The sequence below is a fragment of the Spermophilus citellus genome (assembly GCF_964194105.1).
Source record: "Spermophilus citellus genome assembly, contig: SCAFFOLD_409, whole genome shotgun sequence".
Lineage (NCBI taxonomy): Eukaryota > Metazoa > Chordata > Mammalia > Rodentia > Sciuridae > Spermophilus > Spermophilus citellus.
Window position 1 is genome coordinate 50,805 of NW_027672901.1, and position 12,187 is coordinate 62,991.

At 50.3% G+C, this 12,187-nt stretch overlaps 1 protein-coding gene across 1 annotated transcript in view; it reads left to right on the forward strand.

Annotated features, from left to right (window-relative positions):
* Positions 1 to 1,820: 1,820 nt before the first annotated feature.
* The window catches only part of LOC308640409 (kelch domain-containing protein 4-like), a gene marked incomplete at its 3' end in the record, with an annotated part of 35,304 nt that continues 24,937 nt past the window's right edge, over positions 1,821 to 12,187 (forward strand). Inside the window, exons 1-3 of the mRNA XM_081312333.1 lie at positions 1,821 to 1,975; positions 9,246 to 9,339; positions 12,000 to 12,078. Of these exons, the coding sequence (XP_081168459.1) occupies positions 1,879 to 1,975; positions 9,246 to 9,339; positions 12,000 to 12,078 (270 nt within the window). The 5' untranslated portion in view covers positions 1,821 to 1,878. The remainder of the gene's footprint in view (positions 1,976 to 9,245; positions 9,340 to 11,999; positions 12,079 to 12,187) is intronic.

Consider the following 12,187-nt stretch of genomic DNA (forward strand, 5'->3'; position numbering starts at 1 on the left):
TGTAGACTCTAAGGTTTGTACATGGCTTTTGATGTCTTGTTATTTCACTTGATTCTCTCAAGATTTCTGTGTGGTAGGGGCTGGTTTATTATTTTCATTTTCCATGTGGGAAATGTGTGAAGAATCATTTCATCTATCCCACACCTGGGTGACTCTTCCAGGCTTGCTGATTATTGTGAGGGTTAAAAAGTTGGCATTTGTCCTTCATTTAGTCTGTCATTAAGAATTTCTTTTGGGGGGCTGGGGATGTGGCTCAAGCGGTAGCGCGCTCGCCTGGCATGCGTGCGGCCCGGGTTCGATCCTCAGCACCACATACCAACAAAGATGTTGTGTCCGCCGAGAACTAAAAAATAAATATTAAAAAAAAATTCTCTCTCTCTCTCTCTCTTAAAAAAAAAAAAAGAATTTCTTTTGGGGGCTGGGGATGTGGCTCAAGCGGTAGCGCGCTCGACTGGCATGCTTGCGGCCCGGGTTCGATCCCCAGCACCACATACAAAACAAAGATGTTGTGTCCGCTGATAACTAAAAAATAAATATTAAAATTCTCTCTCTCTCTTTAAAAAAAAAAAAAGAATTTCTTTTGTTTTCTGAACTTCTACTTGGAAGCAGCAGAGGGCGCCTGACCACATAAAAGATAGGCTAAAAACATATTATACTGGAGAATCCATTGTCAAAAATGTGACTATCACTAAATTAGGGGCCTGTATTTAATCCTTTTATTATTTCAGGATTCTGATCTCACTTTAGATGTTTCATTCTATTCCTTTCTCAGTAATGAGAATTTCAATCTCACATAAGTCACCATGACGTGTAATCCAAGAGTCTTCCAATTTAGCTTCAAGATTCTTTCAATTAATAAAAGTACTAAACCCTGCATCATCCAGACCCTTATAAATCTTCAATACAGACTACACTCTTCCTTTTGCAGCTATTAAGAGGGGACCACTGTAATGCATTGCCAACAGACATGCTGTAACTGAAGGGCTAATTTGCTTCAAGTGCATTGCCTTGAGGTGACCCAGGATTAGGTGTGTTCTCCAAGTCACAGCACCCTAGAGGGCATGTACTGTTATTCCCCCAGGCAATGGTCAGGACTTAGGTCTTCGGTAGTTCATCTTAGGGATTATATCTGCGGCTGAGGTCAGGTTTTGTGAGTTCTCTGCAGCGCCCCACATCACTCGTGGAGTCTGGAAGCCTTAATCCAGCTCCCCCTTTCTTCCTATCGTTTTCCCAAATCTCACATTCCTCTTGAAGAACCGGGTTTCACCGCCCTTTCTTGGCTCTTCAGTGTTAAGTGGCCGACCGGATCCAGGGCTTGCTGAGTCCTTTGGCAGCTCACGCACAAAGGAAGAAACCAGGTAATTCCCTGATTCGCGCTTTCCCTTTGCCAACTGTCTTGCGTGTCCTTGTCCTTAAGTCGCCCCATTTCCTTGATTACAGCCCAAAGACGACACCTAGGTGGAACTCGGCTCTTCCCACCGCCATTCCCGACCTCCTCGGGCTCACACCCTAGAAGGTTCCTAGCGCGGGGGGCTGATCAGCTTCTCGGCCTCGACCACCGTCCGGCCTCAGGGCGACAGCGCCAGCCCCGCGCGGCCAGCGAGACGGCCCGGTCCCCGAGGAGCGCGGCAGCCCAAGGCCCGGCCCGCGGGGCGAGGAGGGTCGCCCACTCCGGCGGCGCCAGTCTGCGGGGCCCGAGGAACCCTCGCGCAGGGTCTCGGATCCTGGCGGACGACGGCGCCCCACGCCGAGCTCACGGTGCAGCCCCGCGCCGGAAGCGGGCGACCCACCGGAAGTGACGCCAACCGTGCGCGCGGAGCCCCGCTTCCGGCCGGCCGCGCTCCTTCCTGGTGTGCTGGTTTCCGTGGCCGCCGCGCCATGGGCAAGAAGGGCAAGAAGGAGAAGAAGGGGCGCGGCGCGGAGAAGACGGCCGCCAAGATGGAGAAGAAGGCGTCCAAGCGCTCGCGGAAGGAGGAGTTGAGCGGACCGAGCCTGGGGAGCGGAGGGCCTCGGCCTCTCCTTCTCCTGAGGGGCAGGTAGTCCTGCACCAGCGCCCAAGAGCGAGCGTGTGGGGCCAAGTAACCGGAGCAGCCTCCGGAAATGTCGGGCCTCCCGCCGAGTGGACGGCCGCTCACTGCCCTGTTTCCCTGTCCTCCCTCCCCTCACCCGGGGACCGCAGTGCTGTCCGTGGGGTAGACTTGGTGCTTTCTGTTGACCTATGCTCTAGGCCTCCCTCACTGAGGTGGTGGTCACGGCCGCGGTGTGGCGCGCGTTTGTGGCATGGCAGGACTGGGTTCTCTGGGCTTTCGCCCTCACAGCTGCCTGAGTTAGGTAGCACCGCCGGCTCTTCCCCTGGACAGTTGGGAAGCCGGAGACAACAGGTCACACGCCCATGAAGTGGTGGAGAGCTGGGATTTGACCAGATACTCCCAATCCAGTCCGGAGCTCTTGGCCACTCCCTCACACCTTTCTCCTTAAGATGCTCATCTCTCCATTTGCTCATTTGTCACATAATGGGTTGGTCTTTTCCTTTCAAATGGCTTTAAGCTCTAATAACCTAAGGTTCCTGACCAATTAGGTGCACAGGCTATGCAGGTCTGGGTTGGGTCTCTCCACTGCTACTAGCTGGACAGCCTCAGAGGAGCAGGACTTTCCTGCCTAGGGTTGTGGTATAGTCAGTTCATCTGTGTGACCTCTGAAAGCAGTGCTTGTTACTCAGAACCTCATCTTTATACATTTTGCATCTCCCAGTTGTGCTGGGACTTAGATGTTGATACCAGTGTCTTCCACAGAGAGCGCTTCCCTCGGACCTTCCACACAGTCTAGATTCATTCTCAAAACAAACCCTTGGGGTCACTGGTCAGATGATCAGGCCAACCCCACAGAGGATGATCTCCCTGTCTTCAAGTTAGTTGTGCCATATAACACCTCGTTATGGGAGTGATGTCCCATCATTTCACAGTCCTGTAGATCTTCGAGAAGGCAGGGAAGTCTTGGAGGAAGCTGGGAATTCTGCCACGGAGCCCACATGCCTGACCACCTGGCTGATAGCTTCTCTCTGTCCTGGCCTCTGACACTTCTCCAACTCCCTCCCCAGGCTAACTCCTTCAGCCATACCACCTTTATTTTGATGTCTCAATTGCACCAAGTTCTTCCTGATTATGTTTTTTTTTTTCCTCACCTCTACCTGAGTCACATTCCTCGTGATTGGCTCTTTTCGTCTTACAGCTTATCATCATCACCTAGAGAGATTCTCACTGACTACACTATCTGTACCACCCAGCCCCTGCTAGGCTAAGAGGTGCTGCCAGAGTAGTAGGAACAAGTGCTGCTGGTGAGGGTTCAGCATGCAGGCATGTGGTGGGGCTGCTGGAGAACTGGGGATGGTGGGAGATGCCCCACCCTGTCCTTATGATTGGTGACACTGCCCCTCCCAGCTGTACACATTTTCCTATGTCTGGGAAATCCGGACAAAGCCTGACTCCCAACAAGAGGCACAGTGGGACTCCTTTGTCCCACTGTGATTGGGTTACTAACATGGGTGGCCTTGGTCTGTGGGGCACAGTGCCAGCTGCACACCAGGGCTACTCCCTATCCCACCCATTGCCCTCTTTGCAGCCCATTCCTTCTTCATCTTCCAATAGTCCCTTCTTCCTCCAGGTCTTCTATAAACTTCCATTTGTTCAGTAAAATGTCTTGAGTATAGAATACAGTATATTTTGTCAGGGACGTGGTGGTCCTTGGATGGCTGCAGATAACTGCCACATAGGAGCAGAACCATGGGTGCTTCCATGGCCTGCTGGTGGGCATAGATTGGGGTGGAGCCACCTTTGGATTCTAATTTGTATCCAGGAAAGTGAATGCTTAGCTCTCAGTCATATCTGAGGACTTCTTGTGGAAAAACTTCCTTCTCCCCAGGAAGACGGGCTTGAGAATGGTCATGGTAGTAGTACTTGTCAAAGAAAGGGTGGGGAGGATGTTATCTGAGTTGTTCTTTGCCGCAAAGGTGGGCAAATAAGCTGTGACTGAATCAGAATGATAGTTTTAGTGTCTCAAATGGAGACAGGGACCACCAGAGAGAGGGCAAAGGTGCAGCCGGCCTTCGATCCTGGCCTGACAGCAGGCCCAGGAGGCTTGGTGTGAGCCACCCTCCGCCAGTATCAGCTTTGCATTGTTGATGTCAGGGTGCCCTGTGTGTGTTCTCATGTCTTTAGCACAGGGCAAAAACACCTGAGTTGAGTGCGATTACCATTCCCACCCTTGCAAATCACCAGTGAAACCTCTCTTGTTCAGAGAGCCAACCTGACATCATCTTGTTGGAGCTCAGTCTCCTCTCCTAAATGGTAGCCCCAAAATTGCCTGCAGCCCCCAGTCGCCTGTGTGCTTTCCCACCTGACTCAGATTGACTTCTGGTCATCACATCAACAGATCCCAGTTCCAGCCAGGTGTGGTGGTGCACACCTATAATCCCAGCTGCTTAGGAGGCTAAGGCATGAGGATCCTGAGTTTGAGGCCAGCCTGGGCAACTTAGTAAGACTGACTTAGGAACAAATAGAAAAGCTAGGGATGTCGCTCAATGGCAGAGCTACCCTGAGTACCACGTACCTTAAAAAAAAAAAAAAAAAAGATTCCAAAAGATCCCAGTGTCTACCTCTGGGCATCATTTTGGTATCTGGTAGGACACTGTGAGAGGAACATGGAACTCCCTAATGCAATATTACTGTGACAGTGTGGCCGCCCAGGTCTTTTTTCCAGAGTAGTTGCTTTGACAGGAGATCTACCCTCAGTTTTCCCTAGTCACTTTGTTTCTTCCTGCAGGCAGGGCTTCCCCTCCCCTCCTGATCTTGCAGGCATAGCTCTCCATCTGTTTTCTTCACTTCCCTACTCTCCCGCTTTCTCTCTTTTCTCTCTTTGTGTCTTATTCTATTTTTCAGTCCCTGACACAGGAGGCTCTTATCAGGGCTAAACACCCTGGCAGCTGCTAACTAGAACACAGGTCTGGTCCCCCAAAGTAGTTGGCAGGCCCACGTGAAAAGGGGGGTTTGAGTCCCCTGGCATGTAGGAAGCAGGGGAGTTTGAGAGCCCTAGACTCCTCACCTTTTCTTTCTCTAGGGAGAGGAATTCTATTTATTTTTCAAAACTGGGTGGCACCACCAGGACTAGGACCTCTTGGCCATAAACAAACTCTCAACAACCTGCTCTCACAGGTCCTTTCCCATCAAGGCTGAATTCAGGGTCCTCTGCCCTTTCTGCCCCTCTGATGCCTTCCTTCCATTACTATCTCCTTAGTGGCACCAGTCCCCTCCTGCCCCTCCACTCCACCCTGAGAAACCAGCCCTGACCTTTCCTGGGAGACTTTATTCTTGGACAAAATTAGGACCAGCTAATGGGGTTTATACTCTTGAGAGAAGTACCTAATGGAGAAGGAAGTCTCAGTGGCAAGTCTGTCCTTTTCCTAACAGATTTGGATTATGTGAGGAAAGATTCTGGGATGAATTCATAAAGCTAATTCATCTTGGCTTACCTGGCGAGATGTGATGGTAGACCTGGCTCATTGTTGCCCTGCAGGTGGGAGGCTAGAATTAGATGCTAAGGAATAGGCGTGGCTGATGGGTATGTATCATCCCCCAGGTGGCAGCGTATGCAAGGCAGGCAGCGATGCCATCCTAGGTGTTACAGCTTTGTTGTCCGTAGGGAGTAGACAGAGCACTCTGTCACCCGCTTTGCAGAGGGCAGGAAGCGATACACGGTTAAACCTGTGAATTGTGACGGAGTCCAGTTGCATTCTTTTTTTTTTTTTTTTCCTTTTTAGTTGTAGATGGACACAATACTTTATTTACTTGTGTGGTGCTGAGGATTGAACCCAGTGCCTCACACGTGTGAGGCAAGCACTCTGCCACTGAGCCACAACCCTCATCCTAGCTGCATTCTTAAACAGGCTGACAGAAGGTTTCAGAAAATACACTCTCCCTCTGACTCAGCAGAGAGAGAGACCCTGATAGTCATGGCTTCAATCTCTCAATCAGCCCCAGATATTAGGAGAAAATTGCAAAAATTAGAACAGGGACATCAAACTCCTGTCGCTACTCTGGTTAATGAGGCCTTGAAGGTATTTAATAATAGAGACAGGGCAGAAGCAAACTGGGGTAAGTTATTGGCTGAAAAAGAAACAAAACCCCCAGCTTTTACATGCCTTATTACAGTCCCCTCCAGGTGACCTTAAGAAACAGCCCTCTCAGAAGTTTGGAAGTCATTGATAGCCCCTGGGGCCCACTCAGTGTGCTTACTGACACCAGAAAGGCCATAGGCAGTGGGAGTTCCCTGGTCGTCCAGATGGGGCGCACCTGGGTGGCACCCCAGCTCAAGGCCTCTGTGGGCACTGCTAGAAGATGAATCTGGGGGAGTGATGGGCCTGAGCGCTGCTGCAGCTCCGCATCGATCATGCTCACTGTGGCGGGTAGGAAAAGTAAGTCACTTGTCCACCTAGAGCTGTCTCTTCTGTCCTGCCTCAGCTTGCTGGTCGTCTTCAAGCCTGGATATTCCATGGTAGGAATAGATGGTGGACCTCAGTGGAGACACTTCACTTTTCTTCTTACTTGCAAAATGGCTCTCCAGCTGCCTCCCATTCCTATCTTTATGTTCCAGAATGTCCTGTCCTTTTGTTAGGAAAAAACCTACTAAAAAGATTAGGAGCAAGCATCTCATTAACTAGAAGCCAGATTCAGGTAGAAGAGCCTCAGTGCCAGGCATTTCTCTGGGGTGGACTCTAGTGACGGCTCACTCAGTAGAGAGACCTGTACATGAAGCATGGGAGGGAGACAGACGGAGCTTCCCACTGGGCTCCAGGTGCCAGAGGGTGTCTGACCAGGTAAAGACAGCTGGTTACACCCCTGCCTGGCCTTCCCAACTTAGAAGTCCTTTCATATGTGACATTTGTGAAAGGCTGGGTTTAGCTTTAAGGGCTCTAACCCCCAAATTGGGCCTGTAGCCTATTCTCCAAGCAGATCCAGTGATATCATCAGTACTGCAGTCAACCAGACCTAGAAGATGGCCTCTTGACAATGCTGAGGTTGAGTGGTTTGTAGATGGGAGTAGTTTTTAAAAGGGCATCAAAATGACCACCCTGCAAGTATTTGGGCTCTCTGCCAAAAATTCCCTACACTCCCTGTGTGTACTTCCCTGTGTGCTCTTCTAGTTACCACCCTCCCTGTCTCCACCATAGCCAGGCTCCCAAATAGTAGTGCACAGCGTCTTCCTGTCTTACCATCATTAGTCAGCCAGCTCTTAATTGAACTCTTAATTGGTCACACTTTGACCTGCCTGCATCTCTCTAATAATTAGTCCTGGCAAAAAAAGTTTACCTCATCTCAAACCCAGAAGGGTGGCTTTGGTCCTCCTGTTACTTGATTCCTCTTAAATGGTGTGATCAGCTACCCACTTCTTGAAACTTTGGATTTCCTTGGTTTCTGTGACATCTGTTTCCTTTGTTTTACCTTATTCAGTAAACTTCCCTGCTTGGTATTGTGCTAGGTGTCTGGGTTGCAAAGATGTTATAGCCATAGATCGTTCAGGACTAAGAGGTTTAGGCAGATTTCTGAAATTTTCCTACCCTTTTCAGGTTGTTTTGCTGCCTTTTTGATTCTCACCACTGTGTGGAAATGCTTTAAAGACACTGCTCAGAAAGGTGGAGGTTCAGTAAGACTAGCCTTGGAGGGGCTGGGGATGTGGCTCAAGCGGTAGCGCGCTCGCCTGGCATGCGTGCCGCCCGGGTTTGATCCTCAGCACCACATACCAACAAAGATGTTGTGTCCGCCGAGAACTAAAAAATAAATATTAAAAATTCTCTCTCTCTCTCTCCCTCCCTCCCTCTCTCTCCTCTCTCACTCTCTCTTTAAAAAAAAAAAAAAAGACTAGCCTTGGAGACAACAGGGACTGCACAGAAAGGAGCTCCCAGGGAGAACAGAGCTGAGAGACTGAGTGGACAGTTGACAGATGGAGGTGGCAGGAAAGACAGACCCTTGCATCAGAGCAGCCTCAGGGCCATAACTTGGAAAAATCTCTGTGCATTCCTTGACCTCAAGAACTGTCTCTAGTTTGCGCTCTGGGCAGGGCATACCTCTGAGCTACACTCCTGGTCTGAGACTGTTTCTGCTTTCAAAGATTGTGTTTTCCCTGAACAGAGAAAGCCTGCAGGTTAAGAAGGTTGAGTGAGATTGGCTTGGATTTTAAGGGATCTGTGTGACCTTCTTGGGTGCTGGAGATTGAAGACGCTCCCTAAAGTGTGCTGGGCAGGGTGGGCCTCGGCAGTGCTCACTTTCCTGGGCTGTCCCTCAGAAAGAATCTGAGCTGACGTGATCCAGAGAACAAGGCACACTTCGTTAACTAGGTCATTGATCGCTGTCCTGTGTCAGCTTCCTGTGTCCTCCTTGTGCTTAGTGGACTTTTTAAAAGTTGCTGTTTATCTGACCTGTGCTGAGGAAAGGGGTTTGGGTAACTTTTGAGGCCCATGGAGCTGTGTGCAGAGGCCAGCGTTGGGTTGGTAAGAGGGAGGTTGCTCTGAAAGTGTCTTAAGTGCTAGAAGGACATCTGAACTTCCAGCTCTGCAGAATGTGGGAACAAGGTGTGCGAGTGGGAGGAATGAAAGAGTCAGATCCCAGGTCTCAGTGCGAACAAGGTGAGGGAGTGCGTTTGAGAGGAGACTGCAGGCCGCTTTCCAGATGACTGGCCTTGCACCAGCTGTGGGGGTGGGGTGTACTTGGTGCCTACAGGGAGTGAGGGCTGGGCAGGGCGGAAGACTGGCCTCCAGAGCTGCCCAGCTATGCCAGTGCATCAGCACCTCAGCTTTAGGTCTGCGGCCACAGCTGTCAGTAGGGGTCTCTGAGCCTCTATGCAGGCCCTGTCCCAACCTGACTCTAATGCTTCTCTGTTGGAGCTCATATTTTATCATGGGGGTAGGTGGGGGTGTGAACAGGACAGACAAGATCAAGACAAAGACCAGGTACTGTTGTCAAACAGGGGGCAGGCGGGAGCACCCTGGGCCTGGGTGCTGAAGTTAAGGTGGGCAAGTGCTCCACCACTGGGCTGTGTCCCCAGCCCTGTGCATTTCAAACCCAGGGAGAGCAGGTTGTGATTCATAGATGTGACTGGACCAGTCTGATCCAAGTGACCTTGGAGGAAAGCTGGCCAGGCTTTTGGCTCCATGGCAGGCTCTAGAAAGAGTCTCATGTTGGCTGCTTGTGTGCCCTAGGAAGACCTGGAAGCCCTGATAGCCCATTTCCAGACACTGGATGCCAGGAAGACCCAGGTCACCGAGACACCGTGTTCCCCGCCCTCTCCACGGTAAGCGGGCAGGCTTCCCTGCCTTCTAGTTCTGTTTCCCTCTCTTCCCTAAGTTGAAAAGTGACTTGACATGGATACATGTTCTCAGGAATGATTGAACACTCTGAACATTTCCCATGAGCACTTGCTGTGGGTCACTTGCCTCTGCAAAGCTGGGGACAGGCTGTGAGCTCTGCTGTCCTGTAGGGGCCTGGGGGTATGGCTCAACACGGCTGCTCCTCTTAGAGTGGGTTTGAAGGCACTATAGTTGGTGGCACCCATGGGTGAGTATCACCCCCCCCCAAGCTATTGTTTGGCTCTGAAGGTTTTTAAAAGTGTTTTAAAACATCACAGGTGTTTGTTCTGCTGCCTTTAAGTTCTCACATGAAGCTTATTAGATATACATTGCCATTTTAAGTGAGCGTATTAATGGTGAAGGAAATCTCAGGTCTCTTGCAGGACTTCAGACACCCATGGATAGAGTTGGTGTGGGCTGAAATGAGCAGGCATTGGTTTCCCTCTGGCTGCTTCCTCCTAATTTCTGAGTGCTGATTATTTTCTGCTTCTGTCTAGGACCCTCTGCTTCTCTGTTGGTTACTCACAGAGCAGAGGCAGGACATTGAGTGCATCAAGCTCTTTAGTTCCTAACCTAGGGAGGCCCAGCATCCTCATGAGAAGATGATGCAGCCTTCAGAGTAGGGAAACGTGTAATTGCCAAACATGTAACCTAGGCTTGTTTTGTTCACTTGAGAAATGTTTGCTTCAGTCCTCAGAATGAGATGCAGCTTGTAGGTCCCGCCTGGTGGCGTGTCAGCCTGGGCCAGCCTTCAGGAAGTTGGCTCTGCTGTGCGGTCTTTGCCTCAGCAAAGTCAGGACTGGCTCTGTGCCTGCATCCCTGGGCCCTTGGGCTGGTGGCAGGGTGCAGTGAGCCCCTGAGCAGAGTGCTGGTGGTGGAGCAGCCCCAGGCACACGTCCTGTTATTGTTTAGTTCATTCTGCTGGGGACTGGGTTTTATTTTTCCTTTAGTTGGTATGTTTTCTTTGGTAGATGGACATTTTCATTTGAGTGGTTGAAGCAGATTGGATATTTTTAAGGCTTCTTTGTGGGTACTGGTGCTCCTGAGGAAAGCTACTTGGAACATGGGTTGTTATTATTATTAGTTTTGATGATGTATTAGAACTTTTTCTAAAGAAAAAGCTTGTCCCAAAAGTCAGATTAAATGCCAAGTATATAAAGTGCTGGCTGTCCCTGTGCCAGCTGGGCTTGCCTGCCAGGCAGAGGGAGCTGGTGTTGGATCATATGGTGAGATGAAGACCTTGTTTGGTAGCTTTCATAACTTCTGACCTCCCTCCTCTCAGCTGTGTATCATTAGGAACCCTTGACAGTTACAGGTTCCTAAGAAGCATGGCCCTGAGTGTGGCCCAGGTGTGGCCTAGGGCCAAGGACGCTGCACTCACTGGTGTCTGTGCCTCTTGCTGCCTGTGCCTAGGTGGTGCCTGGGTACAGTGGGGCCTTGTTGCTACTTTCTGCTTTAGGCCTCTTACAGATTCTTATGTTAGATACTTTGCCACAGAGAACTAAGACATGTTAAAAGAGAAAACTAAACAAAACAAAACTGGGGGTGGGTGGGAAGCATTGTTCTTTTCTAAAAACGTGTCATTGTGGTTGTGTGTGTGACACAGTTTGCCGTTTTAACCTTTTCTTCAGTTCTGTGGCGTAACTCGCATTCACAGTGCTGTGCAGCCATCTGCATGGCCGAGTATCACATCCTGCCCTGTACAATATGGCTCCCTGTCCTGCTGCCCTGCTCGCGTTGTCTCCTGGGATGTGGAGGCTGTTCAGATGCTGGCACCACACCATGTTGGCATTGGGGCTTGGCCTTATCTACCTTGTGCTGGTGGATGCTTGTGAGCAGTGCTGTGGTGGACATGGCTGCAGCTGTCCCCTGGAGTTTCCACCTGGGGGGCTGCCGATTCATGACGTAGCTCTGGATTTAGCTTCTGAGGGATGCCAGACTGTTCCCTTGCAGCTGCACTGTTTTAATGCTGGTCTCTTTACTGGGAAATTTCCCAGACTGTGAAATCTTTCTGTGCATAATAAATCTCCAAGAGAAAAATAGAGGTTTCAGATTTCCCCAGTTGCTTGACTTTGAAATGGCTTTCCCTTTGAGAAGCAGCTTCTGGAATGAGTAGTGTGGACCCACCTGGGGACTCCACTGTCAAGGATGCTGAGAGCAGGGCATTCTGCCACAGCCATGGCCTCTTGTCCTGCTTTCTACTGAAGTAGTCAGAATGTGTGTGCAGCTTCCCCAATGGCTATTATTTTGTCCTGTGTATGCAGGAAATAGAGAGTTATTGACATTTTCTTGGCAGAAGGCCCCTGGGACATACTGGGCTTTAGGAGCAGCTTCGATTATGATTTAAGGGGCTAGACCCCCAACAGGGCAGGTCTGGCAGAGGCAGCGTGGTCAGAGGTCTGAGCTTCTGCCTGCCTGCTCATGTTTTCAGCCAGTTCTGAGTGAGATGGCCCAGACCAGGGCTCTTCAGGTGCATGAACTTGGTATCTGGCTGATGGCCTCAGGATGGCCCCAGGGCCTGCTGTCTCTGGTAAAGCATGCTCATGGAAAGGAGCCTGGCCTAGCATGGCGTTGTGTGCTCATCTCTGCTTCATGTCTATTGCAGGTTAAATGCCTCCCTGTCCGCTCACCCTGAGAAAGATGAGTTAATCCTTTTTGGAGGTGAATATTTCAATGGCCAAAAAGTAAAGTATACCTTTTTTCTTTTCCTCTCAACTTTTCTTGGGTGTCATTTGAAGCATAGTTAACTGAAAGCAGTGATATGAGCGTCACCTTCACGATCCTCTCTTACAT